The sequence below is a fragment of the Lolium perenne genome, chromosome 3 (assembly GCF_019359855.2).
Source record: "Lolium perenne isolate Kyuss_39 chromosome 3, Kyuss_2.0, whole genome shotgun sequence".
Lineage (NCBI taxonomy): Eukaryota > Viridiplantae > Streptophyta > Magnoliopsida > Poales > Poaceae > Lolium > Lolium perenne.
The window spans coordinates 90684419-90702923 of NC_067246.2; the positions used below are offsets into that span (position 1 = coordinate 90684419).

The 18505-nt window shown below is 41.6% G+C and overlaps 1 protein-coding gene across 1 annotated transcript; it reads right to left on the reverse strand.

The window, feature by feature from the left end:
• Nucleotides 1-3724: 3724 nt before the first annotated feature.
• On the reverse strand, nucleotides 3725-6842 carry LOC127321555 (GDSL esterase/lipase At5g45920-like). The gene is made up of 5 exons (XM_071828019.1): nucleotides 6529-6842; nucleotides 6237-6461; nucleotides 6058-6125; nucleotides 5285-5452; nucleotides 3725-4148 (listed from the first exon to the last, which is right to left on the reverse strand). The coding sequence occupies exons 1-3, from the start codon at nucleotides 6625-6627 to the stop codon at nucleotides 6075-6077; spliced, it is 375 nt and encodes a 124-aa protein (XP_071684120.1). The 5' UTR covers nucleotides 6628-6842; the 3' UTR covers nucleotides 3725-4148; nucleotides 5285-5452; nucleotides 6058-6074.
• Nucleotides 6843-18505: the final 11663 nt, after the last annotated feature.

The window sequence follows — 18505 nt, forward strand, 5'->3', positions numbered from 1 at the left end:
ACAAAGTCGGCCGTACGTGCATGTAGAGCAGGCGTGGTAGCTTCTCCCCAGATGCGGCAGCAAATCAGATGCTGGGGATAAGTCCCCTCTTTCCACGACACGCACGGCACAGCGGGAACGTACGTATGTGTGCGACATAATTAAACACGGTTACATGAAGACAGGGCGTGTGGCAGAGCGGCACGTCACCTTCGTAAAACACCAAAGATCAACAATGAAAATACGCTGCTGAGTCCAAAGTAGATAGGAGCACTCGGCATGTGCTTGCAACTGCGCGCATGAGATTAAGTAAATAGTATTCGTACATCACCGTCTCCTGAGGCGAGATCTTTGCCGTACACGTAGGCCGGTTTATTTACCGCGTCTAGGCTAATCCCTACGCTTCATCAGGGCTCGGGTTAATCTAAGGAACCTAGGCCGTAGGGATCAGTAGCCTATGCTGGTATAGGGGTCCCGGTCCCTAGGCCTTTCTCATCACATCACAGGATCTCGCCTCCCCGTGCATGGATCCATCCGCCCCTGGTGCGTGCATGCGTGGCGCTGTGCCGCCAGCGATGTATTCAGCTGACAATCGCTGCGTGCTACGCCTCTGCCAAACCGGCCGCCAGTTTTGGTGTCCGGAAAGCGATGCCAGATTTGGAGGTACAGTACTAGTTCGTGCTTGTGTATCTCGCCGTGTCGACATAGTAGCGATGTACTCTGGAGCTCTGGTCGACACAAATAGAATGATGGTGCATACATCGATGTCGATGGCCATCATCCATGGACGTGGTGTCACAAAAGAAACGTCTAGAAGAGCATCTGAAGCTGCTTGATTAAGAAATGGGGACCAAAAGACTATCAATCTTACTAGACACAAAGCTTCAAAGCTTGACAAGCTTAAGACAGATCCGTAAACTCGAGAAAACTGCAAAATAACGTAAGCGATCTTTTGGAAACTGCGGAACCTGATTAAACTTAGTTCAGCAGTAAGTCACAAAGTTATCCGACCACTAAATTCGAAAAATATTGTGCGGGTGAGTTTTTATCATACTATTCATCTGAAACTTATCATTTTTTTTCCTAAGCTACATACTGTTAAATTGGAGTATGAAAAATGACACTCACTCACATACATACGTGCGTCCTCTACGCGCAAAATTTTTGTTTGGAATTTTTGAAGCTCTAGAAATACGATTTTTTTAGCCGCTACAGTACAACAGGTTCCTATGAAACTAGGTTTGGTGAAGCTGTAATGCTCAACAGTGTGTAATCTAACCTCATACCGTGATGGCTTTATTAATTTAAAGTGGGGCAAAGTCTTTACCTGTTATCTAAAAAAAATGAAACTAGGTTTCACTATGTATTTTTGCAAAATAACAGCTACTTTACGGTTTATGTTCGATTTCGTTCGCCGATCAAATTTATACAGGAGAAGAGTAAGGGGCTCTCCAAATTTCCTCTCCCAAATGGTACACACTCCCTCTTCACATTACACGTTGGTGCCTCGGCTGCTGCCGCTTCTATCCTCACGAAGAGGAAGCACGCGTGCACCCACATCGTCTTCCTTGCTGTTTCCCTAACCGCAGTCGTTGTTGCAACCCCAGCCAAGGCTGCAACGATGGTCGTTCCGCGAGCTCGGCCAAAGAGGGGGCAATATGTAAGAAGCCGGGGGGACAATGCCAAGCAGTCGGGGGACAACGTTAATATGAAGGAAACCTTGAAGAGAAGTGGCCTTCCTCCACCTGCTCTGCCGGTGGCCAAGATCGGCGCATCGCAGGACAACGACATCGGCGCCGCCAACGTGTTCGTCGAAAAGCCTCCGAGGTACAATGGGAACAATGTTCCGAACTCATTCACGGATATGCTAAACGAGGCCAAGGTGAGCATTACCGAGTCGCCGCTTGATACGTATGAGTTGGACGGGTAGGATGATGGCGAAGAGGTTGAGGTTGCTGTTGCTTATGGTCAAGACGCGTTAGAGGAGATTGATTAGGAGGTCTTCGACATGGCGAAAGGGGAGAACAAGAGAGTCGTGAATTACATAGAAATCAAAGACGCTTGCTTGGTGTGGTTATGATCGCAAGTGTCCATCGATGTGGTGCACGACACTGACCAAAACAGGAAGCGGTATTGGCAGCGAATCGAACATAATTTCTCTCACCTCATGCCTCATGTTTCAACACCAGTCTATCGCTCCTACGAATCCCTACAAGGCCGGTAGGATGTGATCAAGGCTTGTTGTAGATGGTGGAGTAGAGCAATGGAGCAATTCAGGAACCCACCTCCGAGTGGTGTCTCTATCGGTGACTATGTGAGTGCATTGCATTCTGCATTTGCGTGATTGTGTTGCAAGACATATGCATTTATTCTGCATTTCTTTTGCGAATGTAGGAAACAATTGCGACGGAGAGGTACAAATCAATGGAGACCTCCAAAGGAAGACCATTCACGCTATAACATTGTTGAAAGTTGCTCGCGTATCTTGACAAGTGGGAATTGAGGGAGCAAGAAGCACCGAAATGAGCTATGCTATGTTTGGATGATGCAAGTGATGAGGAAGGAGCCAACAAGGGGAAGCCAGATGAAAACAAGAAGGCCAAGGAAAAGATCAAGTTTGATGCTGAAGCATCAAACTTGGATTTCAAGATCGATGAGTTCATGAGGTCAAAAGAAAGCATAACACTCAAGACTTTGTAAGTAAAGAAAGTCATGATTGAGAAGAAGAATGAGATGAAGTAAGCAAGGTGGCAAGCAATTTGTGACTTGGAGGAGAGGAGGATAGCACTTGAGGAGAGGAAGGCATGCTAGAAATTTTTGGGGAGGAGAATATGCGATGAAGATGGATCTGAACACCATGGATTCCTTCACTAAAGTGTGGTGGGATATGAGGAGGCTCAAGATCATTACAAGGAGAAGCATAGCCTGTGTTGAAGCTTCCGGTACGGAGAGTAGTGGTGTCGCCGGCGGTGCTAGCGGCAACGATGGTTTTACTTGAGCCTTCCTTCTTCGTCATGATGGTCGATGATGCGTGAAGACGATGTTTTTCTCATATTTCGGGTGTTAGATGCAAACATTGTTGTGAAATAATGTAACATATTGTCACATTCCATGTTATCATATTATCAAATTTGATGTATACGGTTTTGGTTTGGAGTTTGCCAGCGATGATCAGATCCCGTAGACTAACTATAAAACAAAATATTGGTCCCAGCCCACGCGAGTGCAAAATTTGCGCGACTTATACTCTCGTTTTTACATAAGGTATCTGACAGAGAGCACTTGTTTGCTCGACACCTTTAGCTCCGTTCATCTTATTAATATTAACGATTAATTAATGGGTTAAATGGACTAGAGATAGCTAACCTCATGATCTGCTGGTGAAGCTCGCTAATTCGTAGCTATCTTCTGACTGACTAATTAAGTCGACCAATAGGCCCAGGCCCAACTAGCCCAATCGAGCTCTACCAATCCTCTTTCTCGCAACACGCATTCCCATGGGCCTTGGACCCAGAGGCCAGAGCCGCCGACCTTCCACGAATATAGATTTACTGCTTCATTTCTTCTGAAACACTTCCATTTTGCATCCCCTACAGAAAATACTTGCAGCATTGCTGCAGTAGTACCGCAATAATCGTGCACAAAATCAGCTAGAATAACATCAATATAGGACGCCACGTCACATATGAGAAGCCGAAAGCATGCTTGACCATCCATGGTTTAGCAGAAGCTACAAACTGTGAGAAACAGCAACAGAAATCAGAGCTTCAATGCACCTTACGAAATGTACAGGAAAAAAACAGAAAATGCCGTTTATTTTCAGTCTTTTCCACTTGAAAACCATAGAAATGCTCATTACTTACGGAATATATGGAACATAAACCACAGCTACTAAACAAGTCCAGCACATGGCATAAGGTTTTCCCAGTTCTAAGGAAGGACAAACGCACCGGTGTCCAAACAAAGCAGAGCTCGCCTTCTGAATAATCAAGCCATGCAGATACCTTGTTCAAATTTCAAATGCTTTCAATGGGTCCTTGGGGTCGATTTCATGGTAGAGAGGGAGATCCGACCGGAGACTCTGTTTGCTGAAACCAATACTTTCCAGCGTTTTGAGCACCTCGTCGAACAAAATCTTGTTTCCGAACGGGGTGAAATGAAGTCCGTCACTGCATGATATAAGAAGGTTATCTGCTGCTTATGGTCATGAGGATACACCATAATTCATAATGCTTTGGCAAGATACTCTGAAATCAAAATCTCGATTCCTATAATGTCAGGGCATAAAGAGTGAAGATGAATAAAATATTTATTTACATACTCGCGAATTGATGATCAACTATAAAATCACTGGATGAAGAGCATGACTGGGAAAAGTGAGTAAATAGCCCTTTTAGAGTTTCAAGCTATTCTAAGCACATAGACTAAAGGCTATTAGAAAGCGGAAAGAGAGAATTCAAACATAATGTTTTTTTATCGATTATATAGTATCTGAGATATCTACTACAGAATCATTTTTTTGGGGGTAAATAGCCATTTTAGAGTATCAAGCTCTTCTAAGCACATAGACTAAAGGCTATTAGAAGACGGAAAGAGAGAATTCAAACATAATGTTTTTTTATCGATTATATAGTATCCGAGACATCTACTAAAGAATCTGTTTTTGGGGGGAGAACAAAAAAATTTGTGCTCAAGAAGCATAGGAAAAATCTTCAGCAGTTTCCAAAAAGGCACAAAAGAGGTATTGTGTACTTTGCTCTATTTATAAATGCAGGTTTTAATCTATCATCGCAAAGAAAACAGAGCAATGGTTTAGAATATCAAGTGAAATTTATGTGCTCAGTAATCATTGTTGAGAGGTGACACGTAATGCAAATCATCAACTGAATCTTATCTTGGGTTGTCATTTTCCCTCATAAGAATGTGAAGCATAACCAAGAACAACATCACACTAGAAAGTTCAGAAGTGTTAAATCTCGAGCCTTTTCTTTGGGTAGTCTCCAACAGTGTTTCCGAAGCCAGAACCAGACATAAAATTAACTGGACACAGACCAGATTTTGAGCAATCCGTGTAAATCGTGAGTAAAAGTCTGCCTGAGAATTGCCAGCTGTTGATTTCTCTTACATCAGCCACTTCCAATTATTAAGCTTTTTTTATGTTAACCCAGGCGATATACTGCCATGCATCCAAATTTAGACAAATCTAAGACATCCTTTTATGGACAGAGGGAGTATACGAGTTCTAAAAGTTATACCAAATTTGCATGATCGAATTTTGCTCACACCGGGAAAATAAAATTCATACCATAACGCAGATGTCTGCCAATCAGGAAATTGCTGCATGTGTGTCCAGATGTCTACAAATGGCTGATCCAACTCTTTAGCAACAGCTATGCATGCCTGTGCATAAATGCCCGCAGCTTCATTTGTTCTTTCAGGCTGTCTTGAAGGATCATTATCCCCATATACGTGTCTGCATGGAAAGATATGGAATAAGTGTGGCTTCCTCGCCAATCTGCTTTGCTAAAAGGCATAATTACTAATATTTGCTTCAAAGGAATCTTCAGCCAGATCACAGGCCACCAAGTTGCAAGTAGACAATTGGATACACATAGAGCCCAATAGTACACTCCCAGAGGTGTTGAAATGTCCATCATTTTGAGTCAAAACTAAGTCAACGTAAAAGGAACTTCATACTAAACACAACCTCGATACATTCTGTAAGTTCAGCCCCATTTCTCAACATTCCGATTGAGATTAACAGGTTTTACTTGACGCAATTCACTGTATAAAATAAAAACAATTTTCAATTGTTTCCCCTGTTTTCTTGATTTCTTCATCACAATAATCAGGGATAGAATGAATGTTGATGATGTTGAATACATTGTTCTAAAGATACATGTCAGTAATACAGCACTGACCTGCATCAAGAATGGCATTGAGCAAAAGGAAACCATTAAGTTGATCAGCATACAGATATCTAGTTGACCCTATTCTGTTGACCTGAGACCTTACCACTCACCATTAATAAAGCTATAAGTAAATTACATATCTGCAGGGTGAGAGGGCTATTGTTACCGGATCCTCGCGGGCTCCTAGATCGGTGGAGGGGTGATGAGGATGATAGCAGCAGAGGGCCACTTATTCTGCAAAACCAAACCACATAGATATCTCAAGTTCTCAACCACGTACGAGTAATTGAAGAAGCAAGCAAATTATCAGCATTCTCTGCTCCAGGACGACAGTATAGCAGCAACCTTGAAGTGGGCGCAGATCGCGCGGAGGTTGTCGTGGTACTCCGCTAGCGGCACGTGCAGGTGCGGCTCCGCCCGGTCCGGCAGGCTAGCGTCGTTGGAGCCGAAGAGCACCGTGACGGCCGCGGGGTCCGCGCCCCCGGCGGCCGCCCCCTCCATGGCTCTATCCAGCACCTTCAGCGCCCACCGCGTGTTGTACCCGCTGAGCCCGCGCAGCACCACGTCCGCCTAACCAGCACAAAATCCGATGTCACTTCCGTACGCAGCAGCTAGCGGCGGCGCAAACGGAGAGTACCTGGCGGGCGAAGTGGTCGGCGAGGGCGGCGCCCCAGCCACCAGAGGCAAACGACTGCTCGGTGAGGGAGGCACCGAAGAGCACCAGCCGCGGCCGCATCTTCTCTCCTCGACTCCTCTTCCCTCCGATACGGATCAAGGATCGGCCGCTCGACTGGGTTGGTTACTCCCCCGGAGATGAGATCACGGCAACTTCACGAGCACCTCACTTCTGCAGTGGAATCGTCGGTCCCTTGAGTATGCTCCGGCCCGTCGACGTTTATGATCTCTCCTGACTCCTGGTCTGATCGGTGGTTGACTCGATGACTGGGATGTACCTGCTGCATTTTTTTTCGAATCCACCCATCTGGGAGTAGTACAAATAACTCAAAAAATAAAAAAAAAATTATAAATTGGTACTCGAACCACCTAGCGACGACTACAAACACTAGCACGAGCCGAAGGCGCGCCGCTGTCCTCGCCCCTTCATCGCTGGAGTCGGGCAAAGCTTGTCGTAGTAGAGTTTGTTGTAGTAGACAGACGGGAAGTCGTCGTGCTAAGGTTCCAAAGGACCAGCGCACCAGAGCAGCAACCATCGCCAATGATGACAACCGTAGATCGGAAGAGACTATCATGAAACCACACAAATAAACACGAAAACCGACCGGATCCTACGAGATCCGACGGGTACACAACTCCACGCGCCCTCCGTCAGAGCTAGATGCACCACCAGAGCGAGGATAGGGCGGGGAGGACCTTATTCTGACTTTAGGATGTAGCCTCCACTTCACCATCCCAAAAAAGAGACTAAAAAGCAAACTAAATTAAGAACGGAAACTCCCCGCTAGCAAGGGACCGTGGTCCTGTTGGAGATATGCCCAAGAGGCAATAATAAATTAGTTATTGTTATATCTTAGTGGTCATGATAAATGTTTACATTACATACTATAATTGTATTAACCGAAACATTGATACATGTGTGTTATGTAAACAACAAGGAGTCCCTAGTAAGCCTCTTGTATAACTAGCTTGTTGATTAATAGATGATCATGGTTTCGTGATCATGAATATTGGATGTTGTTAATAACAAGGTTATGTCATTGGGTGAATGATATAATGGACATACACCCAAATAAGTGTAGCATGAGATCAAGTCATTAAGTTCTACTTGCTATAAGCTTTCGATACATAGTAACCTAGTCCTTTGACCATTAGATCATGTAAATCACTTATACCGGAAGGGTACTTTGATTACATCAAATGCCACTGCGTAAACGGGTGGTTATAAAGATGGGATTAAGTATTCGAAAAGTATGAGTTGAGGCATATGGATCAACAGTGGGATTTGTCCATCCCGATGACGGATAGATATACTATGGGCCCTCTCGGTGGAATGTCTTCTGATTAGCTTGCAAGCATGTGACTGGGTCACAAGAGATGACATACCACGGTACGAGTAAAGAGTACTTGTCGGAAACGAGGTTGAACTAGGTATGAAGATACCGATGATCGAACCTCGGACAAGTAAAGTATCGCGTGACAAAGGGAATCGGTATCGTATGTAAATGGCTCAATCGATCACTAAGTTATCGCTGAATGTGTGGGAGCCATTATGGATCTCCAGATCCCGCTATTGGTTATTGGTCGGAGAGGAGTCTCGACCATGTCTGCATAGTTCACGAACCGTAGGGTGACGCGCTTAAGGCTCGATGTCGCATAAGTAGATTCGGAATATGAGATGGAGACCGAAGTTTGTTCGGAGTCTCGGATGGGATCCAGGACATCACGAGGAGGTCCGGAATGGTCCGGAGAATAAGATTCATATAAGGAAAGTTGATTTCTAGGTTTCGGAAAAGTTCGGGATTTTTCCGGTGGAAGACCGAGAAGGTTCTAGAAGGTTCCGGCGGTCCCACCAGTGGGCCCACGACCCTAGGAGGCCTAGCATGGGCCGAGGGGATGCACCCTAGCCTAATGGGCCAGGGGCATATGCCCCTCAAGGCCCAAGTCGGCCAGCCTTAGGGTTTCCCCAAAACCCTAGGGGGATCAACTTGGGGGGGGGGGGGGGGGGGAATTCCCCCTCCCCCTTTCGCCGCCGGCCCTAGATGGGTTTGGGGCATTGGGAGGACCACCCAAACCGACCTCCCCCCTATATAAAGAGGGGAGGGGCAGGGGGCGCTCACCCCATCAGACCTACCCCTCTCTCCTCCATAATGCTCTACCGGCTTGGCGAAGCCCTGCAGTTTTTCTCATCCACCACCAACACCACGCCATCGTGCTACTGGGATTCCGAGGGGATCTACCACACCTCCGGTGCCCACTGGAACGGGGAGAGGACGGGCTTCATCGACACCGTACGCAGGATCGAGTACGGAAGTGCTACCGGATTGCAGCACTGGATGATCGACTACATCAACAACGAGATCTAATCTCGTAGGCTTTGGAATCTTCGAGGGTTAGTCTCACATACATCTCGTTGCTTCGATCTTGGTAGATTAGATCTTGGATTCTCCATAGATTAGATCTTGGATTTATTCGTCTTTGCGGTAGAAATTTTTTGTTTTCCATGCAACGAACCCATCAGTGGTATCAGAGCCGTGTCTATGCATAGATCTGTTGCACGAGTAGAACACAATGGTTTTGTGGGCGTTGATGCTCTTGTTGTTTTTGGTTAGTGTACTTTGCATCTTGCGGGATGGTGGGATGAAGCGGCCCGCGCTAACTTTACATGACCGCGTCTCATAAGACTTGCTCCACGCTTGACATGCAACTTGTATTGCATAAGTGGCTTTGCGGGTGTCTGTCTCTCCCACCATAGTTAAGATTCAATTTACTCTTTCAATTGACAACATTAGTATCACTGTTGTGGTTCATGTTCGTAGGTAGATTGGATCTTACTCGAAAACCCTAAACCACGTAAAATATGCAAACCAAAATAGAGGCGTCTAACTCATTTTTGCAGGGTTTGGTGATGTGATATGGCCATGATGTGATGATGATTATATTTGATGTATGAGATGTTCATTATTGTATTGTGGCAACCGGCAGGAGCCTAATGGTTGTCTTTAAATTTGTTAAGACCAGCTGGTGTTAGCTTTATTTCAAGTAGTTGTTATAGTAGCTATAAGTGATGGACAACCATGAAGCGGCACCATGGACCTTGGTGCAATGCTGGTGATGATGGAGATCATGCTCGTGTGCTTTGGAGATGGAGATCAAAAGCACAAGAAGAAATGCCATATCATATCACATATTATGAATTGCATGTGATGTTAATCCTTTATGAATCTTATCTTGCTTAGATCGTGACGGTAGCATTATAAGATGATCCCTCACATTAATATCAAGATAATAAAGTGTTCTCCCCTCGTATGCACCGTTGCTACAGTTCGTCGTTTTGAAGCATCTCGTGATGATCGGATGTGATAGATTCTACGTTCACATACAACGGGTGTAAGCCATGTTGCACACGCGGAAATACTTGGGTTTGCTTGACGAGCCTAGCATGTACAGACATGGCCTTGGAACACAGGAAACCGAAAGGTTGAACACAAGTCATATGGATGATATGATCAACATGTTGATGTTCACCATTGAAACTATATCATCTCACGTGATGATCGGTTTTGGTGTAGTGGATATGGATCGTGTGCCACTAAACAACTATGAGGTATGTTGTATTAAGTGGGAGTTCATTAGTAATTAGACTAAAACATGAACTAATTATCATGAACATAGTCTGAATAGTATTTTGAATTAAATTTGTAGAATTGGCATCCGTTATCTACCATGCGCTAGTCTTGTAAATGAGATAGAAATATTGTTAAGTCTGATAAGTAACTTTACGTACTGGTACCGTATTGTTAAAGAATCAAGAAATAATTAAGTTCTATTGCAAACTTTTAGTAAACCTCACATTGCTGATTCAAAGAGCAATGGTTTCAATTAGTACCTAAAATCATCTTGTCTCCGTGAAACTTGAAGTTCAAATCCGATTGAAAAGTAAGGAGCTGGAAATTTTGTTTTCATAAATAAGCGAGGTATGAGATATATGTGATATCTAAGACCTTATTGCAAGATGATAGAATATAATCTAGTGAGACTACATAAACTCATAAGTTTTATGCTAATGTACGAAGGTTGAAGACGCTAGGCGTCCCGATCCTCCAACTAATTGGGCACTAACGATATTCGCATATCCATGAAGTGATCATCCTTAGTATGCACCGTTGCTAAGACTCGTCGTTTCGAAGCATCACGTGATGATCGGGTGTTATAGATTCTACGTGTGCATACAACGGATGCAAGCCAGATTTGCACAAGCGAATACTAAGGTTAAACTTTACGAGCCTAGCATGTACAAACATGGTCTCGGAAAGTCGTCGTGATTTGATGCATAAAAATTATGAGTGAAATTGTTCATCACATTAAAAGGTTACTAATAGTGAAATCTGGAACACTTGTCATGTGATGACCAACTTCAAAGTAAGAACCTCAAGGTTATTAGTATTTGACCAATGGACCTAGAAGTTATTGAAGGTGACGTGTTTTCTGAGAATGAAGAAAGCTAAAAGAGAAACTACAAAAGATTTTTTGGCAGAAAGAAAGAAAAGACTAGAAAGTCTAGCTCAGGTGTATATAGATGATATACATGTTATGAATGTATTCCTTGTTTGGTCACACAATGAAATTCTTAGGTATTTGTACCATATTGGTTGGTATGAAGTGTCATACAAAACAACACAATACAAGAATACAATGGCCTAAGTGACTGACAAGGAATATGGTAGGAATGCACGTCTGGAACAAAATAAAGTGTTATTGTGTTCATCGTTGGCATTCTACCTGGCCCTTCAGATTTATAATAAATAACTTTATAATTGTTGTTTTGTTCTGGTCAAATGAAAACAATGAGTTGTTCAATTTTTGACAGTATTCCATGTACGATGGATAAGTTATTATAAATCTTTATGGTGAAACACACATGCATAACACTGACGCTAAAATGCCATAAGGCAAATGATGTGAATTCCACTTATTAGTGGAACCGCCATTTAGGTCATGTTAGAAATGAACGCATGAAGGAACTCCATGCAAATGGATTTTTGGAGTCATTTGATTTTTGAATCGTCTGGCGCTTGCAACTCTCTTCTAAAGGGAATGACTGAAATACTGTTCATAGGCCAAGAGTTGAACAGACAACTAACTTAGTGGAAACATACATGATGATGTATGTGGTTCACTGGGCATAGTTGTGTGCGGGAGATCCTTCTACTTCATGAAAACTTCCAACAATGAATTGAGTATATGATACGTCCATTTTGCATCACTATTTTATATCATAATTTACTGTTATTCATTGATATATTTCATATTTAGAGATGATACTTATGTTATTTCACCTATTTTGCATGTTTCATGATTATTGGAGAATTACTCACCGGAGTCAGGATTCTGCTGGAAAAAGCACCGTCAGGATACAATATTTCTGAAGATCAACAATTGACGGAAAATATACCGAAGCTCCTATTTTTCTAGATGACGGAGCCAGCCAAAAGGGGAGGCCGAGGAGGGCCGCCATGGGCCCTCCCCATAGGCCGGCGCGGCCACCAGGGCTGGCGCGCTGCCATGTGGGGAGGGGGCCCACGACCCCCTCGGCCATCGCCCTTTCGCGTACTTCATCTACCGAAAACCCTAAGGTGCGACAGATCATCGAGGAGAGTCATAGCCGCCTCCACGGGGCGCAAAACACCAGAGAGAAAAGAGCTCTCCGGTAGGCTGAAATCTGCCGGGGAAATTCCCTCCCCGAAGGGGAAATCGTCGCCATCATCACCGTCATCGAGCTGGACTTCATTGGGATCATCATCATCATCTCCACCACTGACACCATCATCTCCACCGCTGCACCTCGTCTCCGCTTTAACATCTAGGGTTGAATCTTGATTATTTCATAGGGGAAACTCTCCCGGTGTTGATTACTCCTTGTTATTGATGCTATTGAGTGAAACCATTGAATCAAGGTTTATATTCAGATTGGTATTCATCATCATATCACCTCTGATCATGTTCCATATGATGTCTTGTGAGTAGTTCGTTTAGTTCTTGAGAACATGGGTGAAGTCTAAATGTTAGTAGTGAGCTATGTTGAGTAATATTTAATGGTTTGATATTTAAGTTGTCGTGTTATTCTTCTAGTGGTGTCATGTGAATGTCGACTACATGATACTTCACCTTTATGGGCCTAGGGGAATGCATCTTGTATTCGTTTGCTAACTGTGGGGTTGCCGGAGTGACAGCAACCTGAACCCCCGTTGGTATATCGATGCATGAGGGATAGCAGGATCTCAGAGTTTAAGGCCGTGGTTAGATTTATCTTAATTACTTTCTTGTATTTGCGGATGCTTGCAAGGGGTTTAATCACAAGTATTAATTAGTCCTAGGAAGGGCGGTGCATTAGCATAGGTTCACCCACACAACACTTATCAAAACAATGAAGATTAATCAACTATATGAAGCGAAAGCACTAGACTAAATTCCCGTGTGTCCTCAAGAACGTTTGGTCATCATAAGTAAACAAACCGGTTTGTCCTTTGTGCTAAAAAAGATTGGGCCACTTGCTGCAATTATTATTCCCGCATTTTACTTACTTGTATTTTATTTATCTGCTATATCAAAACCCCCTGAAAACTTGTTTGTGAGCATTTACAGTGAATCCTTCATCGAAACTGCTTGTCAACACCTTCTGCTCCTCGTTGGGTTCGACACTCTTATTTATCGAAAGTACTACGATACACCCCCTATACTTGTGGGTCATCAAGACTATTTTCTGGCGCCGTTGCCGGGGAGTGAAGCGCTATTGGTAAGTGGAATTGGTAAGGAGAACTTTTACTGTATGTGCTGTTTTTATTTCTGCCTGCTGCTATAATTTATTATGGAGAGATCTTCTCTTGAATTCCTATTGGGAAAATCTACTACTACTGCAAAGGTAGTGGATGAGGCGCCATGTGAGAAAGTGATTCCATATAAAATACCTATGAAAATTATTGAACGCGTTGTGGATAACCACTATGAAGGGGATGGAACTGTCCATCCTGGAGATCATTTACTGTTTTTACATGAATTATGCGGGTTATTCAAGTGTGCAGGTATTTCTATGGATGAATTTAGGAAGAAACTATTCTCTATATCGCTGTCTGGTAAAGCGGCGCATTGGTATAAATAGCTGAAGAATGGGAATTCTCTTGATTGGAAGGATATTGTGCCTCTATTTTATTCTAAATTCTATCCTCCAAGTGAAATTCACAAAGACCAAAACCGCATATATAATTTCTGGCCTCATGATGGAGAGAGTATTGCCCAAGCATGGGGGAGATTGAAGTCTTTAATTTCTACGCAAGACTTTCTTTTCAAGATAAAACCTTCCTAGATACTACTTGTTCTGGATCATTCACATGCAACAAAGAAAAGTTTAAATGGGACCTTCTTGATCGGATTCAGGAGAATACTGAAGGTTGGGAGAACGACAAAGGTAGAGAGTCGGGTATAAATTATGATTATGAATACATTGAAACTTTTATGGATACTGATAAATTTCGAAATATGAGTGCTACTTATGGTCTTGACTCTCAAGTTGTTGCAATTTTTTATAAAGCTTTTGCCTCTCATTTTGAATTGCCTAGGAAGAATTTTAATAAGTATCATGAACCCTACAAAGATAAAACTGATTCACCTATAGGTAAATGTATTGAAGTTAAAACTGTTGATCACATTCTTCCTGAAGCTTATATTGAAAAAATTCCTTTTCCTGCTAAAATGAAGGAGTATTTTGTTATAACTAGTGTGGTTAACAAAAGTGCAAAGAAACCTATAGAACCTGAGGAACAAATAAATGTTGAACCTGCTGTTGCAATAGTTAAAGACCTTGTGACTGAAAATGTAGAAGATGGTCACATCATTTTCTGTGAAGATGCTTCTAATATTGTTTCACATCCTAGTAAGTCTAGGAAAGTCAGTGTTCCTATGCTCTCTGTTAGAATTGGTGATCATTGTTATTATGGTTTATGCGATATCGGTGCAAGTACTAGTGCCATTCCTTATGAGCTTTACAGGGAAATCATGCATAAAATTTGTTCTTGTGAACTTGAAGATATTGATGTGGTTATTCGGCTAGCTAATAGAGAAACTATCTCTCCTATTGGTATTGTTCGAGATGTGGAAGTTCTATGTGGTAAGATTAAATATCCTGCTGACTTTTTGGTACTTGGTTCTGCTGCTAGTAAGACTTGTCCTATCATTTTTGGTAGACCTTTTCTAAATACTTGTGGAGCTATTATAGATTGCAAGAAAGAGAAAATTGTGACTAAATTTGCTGGTGAATCTTATGAGTTTAATTTCTCTAAATTTGCCAAAGTTCCTTATGAAGCTGAATTGCCTAATGATGATTTTAGAGTTGAACAGCTTGCATCTATTGCTCTTGCTCCTAATAATCCTTTGCAACAACATTTGGAGGATCATGAGAGTGAAGTCTTTAGGGAATAAAGGAATGAGCTTGATGAAATTTTCCTTCGTCAACCCATTCTTAAACATGACTTACCGGTTGAAGATCTAGGTACAACACCACCACCAAAGGAAGATCCTGTTTTTGATTTGAAACCATTACCTGATAATCTTAAGTATGCTTATATAGATGATAAGAAAACATATCCTGATATTATTAGTGCTAAGCTTTCAGATTTTGAGGAAGAAAGATTATTTGAAATATTGAAGAAACACCGAGGGGCTATTGGCTACACTCTTGATGACTTGAAGGGGATTTCTCCCTCTATTTTCCAACATGCCATCAACATGGAAGATGATGCAAATCCTGTTGTTGAACATCAGCGTCGTCTAATTCCTAAGATGAAGGATGTGGTAAGGAATGAGGTATTAAAACTTCTTGAAGCTGGTATTATATATCCTATTGCTGATAGTAGATGGGTTAGTCCTGTGCATTGTGTTCCTAAGAAAGGAGGAATAACTGTTGTACCTAATGATAATGATGAGCTCATCCCTCAAAGAGTAGTTGTAGGGTATAGAATGTGCATTGATTTTCGAAAAGTTAATAAAGTTACTAAGAAAGATCATTACCCTTTACCTTTTATTGATCAAATGCTCGAAAGGTTATCTAAAAATAACTCATTTCTGTTTTCTTGATGGTTATTCTGGGTTTTCACAAATTTATGTTAGAGCTAAAGATCAAGAGAAAACCACCTTCACTTGTCCCTATGGAACTTATGCTTATAGGCGTATGCCTTTTAGTTTATGTAATGCTCCAGCTACTTTTCAAAGATGCATGTCTGCTATTTTTCATGGCTTTTGTGAAAATATTGTAGATGTATTCATGGATGATTTTTCTGTCTATGGGAATTCTTTTGATAATTGTTTGCGAAACCTTGATAAAGTTATGCAGAGATGTGAAGAAACTAACCTTGTTCTTAATTGGGAGAAATATCACTTTATGGTTAATGAAGGAATTGTATTGGGACATAAAATTTCTGAGAGAGGTATTGAAGTTGATAGAGCTAAAGTTGAAGCAATTGAGAAGATGCCCTATCCTAAGGATGTTAAAGGTATTCGTAGTGTTCTTGGTCATGCTGGTTTTTATAGGAGATTTATTAAAGATTTCTCTAAAATTTCAAAGCCTCTTACTAATCTTCTTCAAAAAGATGTACCTTTTGTTTTTGATGATGAATGTAAGGAAGCTTTTGAAACTCTAAAGAAAGCCTTAACAACTGCTCCTGTAGTTGAACCTCCTGATTGGAATTTACCTTTTGAAATTATGTGTGATGCTAGTGATTTTGGTGTTGGTGCTGTTCTTGGACAGCGAGTAGATAAAAAATTGAATGTTATTCATTATGCTAGTAAAACTCTTGATGCTGCTCAAAGAACTTATGCTACAACTGAAAAAGAATTATTAGCTGTAGTTTTTGCTTGTGACAAGTTTAGACCTTATATTGTTGATTCAAAAGTCACAATTCATACTGATCATGCTGCAATTAGGTACCTTATGGAAAAGAAAGATGCTAAGCCAAGGCTTATTAGATGGGTGCTTCTTTTGCAAGAATTTGATTTACATATTGTAGATAGGAAAGGTGCTGATAATCCCGTTGCTGATAATTTGTCTAGATTGGAAAATATTGCTTATGATCCTGTTCCTGTTAATGATAGTTTTCCAAATGAACAACTGGCTGCAATAACGGTGAGCTCGCGAGATAGTCCTTGGTATGCTGATTATGCTAACTTTACTGTTTCCAAGTACTTGCCTCCAACCTTTTCAGCTCAGCAAATGAGGAAATTCTTTTATGACTTGAGGCATTATTTTTGGGATGACCCACACTTATATAAAGAAGGAGTGGATGGTATTATGCGAAGATGTGTCCCCGAATATGAACAACAAGAGATATTGAGTAAGTGTCATGGTAGTGTTTATGGAGGACATCACACCGGAGATAGAACCGCACAAAAGGTTCTACAGTCAGGTTTTTATTGGCCAACTCTCTTTAAAGATGCAAGAAAGTTTATTTTATCTTGTGATGAATGTCAAAGAGTTGGTAATATCTCTAGACGCAATGGAATGCCTATGAATTATACTCTTGTTATTGAACCATTTGATTGTTGGGGATTTGACTTCATGGGTCCTTTCCCTTCTTCACAAGGTAACACTCATATACTTGTCGCTGTTGATTATGTTACTAAATGGGTGGAAGCCATACCCACAAAAAGTGCTGATGGTGAGACCTCTTTAAAAATGCTTTTAGATGTTATTTTTCCTAGGTTTGGAGTACCTAGATATCTTATGACTGATGGAGGTTCTCATTTTATTCATGGTGGTTTTAGAAAAACTCTTGCTAAATATGGTATTAATCATAGAATTGCTTCAGCTTATCATCCTCAAACTAGTGGGCAAGTAGAATTATCAAATAGAGAAATTAAATCTATCTTGCAAAAGACTGTTAATAAATCTAGGAAAAATTGGGCTAGTAAGTTGAAGGAAGCATTGTGGGCCTATAGAACTGCTTATAAAAATCCTATGGGTATGTCTCCTTATAAAATGGTTTATGGAAAAGCTTGTCATTTACCTTTAGAACTAGAGCACAAAGCTTATTGGGCTGTAAGAGAACTTAATAAAGATTTTAAACTTGCCGGTAAGAAAAGGTTGCTACAATTGAGTTCTTTAGATGAGTGGAGAAGTGAAGCTTATGAAAATGCTAAACTTTTTAAGGAGAAAGTTAAGAAATGGCATGACAGAAGAATTATTAAAAGAGAATTTAATGTTGGAGATAAAGTCCTATTGTATCGGTCTCGTCTCAGATTTTTCGCAGGGAAATTACTCTCAAAATGGGAAGGACCATATGTCATTGTGGAGGTGTATCGTTCAGGGGCAATAAAAATTGGTTCTCTGAAAGGTGATGCCACACAAGTGGTGAATGGACAAAGACTCAAGCATTATATCTCTGGAGATTCTTATAATGAAGATGTTGATGTTATTCGAGTGGTGACTCCGGAAACTTTCATCAAAGATCAAATTGATAGTTCTGCAGAGTTCGACTTCGAATAGGTAACAGTTTTGGTAATAAAAAGTTCGCGTTTAACTTTCCGAACAATGTTTTTGCTATTTTTAGAAAATATTAAAAATTACGAGTTCGAATCGGAGCGGAGGATACGCACGAGGGCGCATCCCCACGTGGTCGTACGGGCCCCACCCTGGCCGCGCCGCCATATGGGGATGGCTCCTTGATACGTCTCAAACGTATCTATAATTTCTTATGTTCCATGCTACTTTTATGATGATACTCACATGTTTTATACACATTATATGTCATTATTATGCATTTTCCGGCACTAACCTATTAACGAGATGCCGAAGAGCCGATTCTTTGTCTGTTGCTTTTGGTTTCAGAAATCCTAGTAAGGAAATATTCTCGGAATTGAACGAAATCAAAGCCCAGGGTCCTATTTTTGCA

Coding starts and splice junctions, on each gene's coding strand:
- LOC127321555 (XM_071828019.1), bottom strand. CDS start 6,627: ATGCGGCCGCGGCTGGTGCTCTTCGGTGCCTCCCTCACCGAGCAGTCG. Junction 6,462..6,528: donor CCGACCACTTCGCCCGCCAG/GTACTCTCCGTT, acceptor TGTGCTGGTTAG/GCGGACGTGGTGCTGCGCGG. Junction 6,126..6,236: donor CGATCTGCGCCCACTTCAAG/GTTGCTGCTATA, acceptor TTGGTTTTGCAG/AATAAGTGGCCCTCTGCTGC.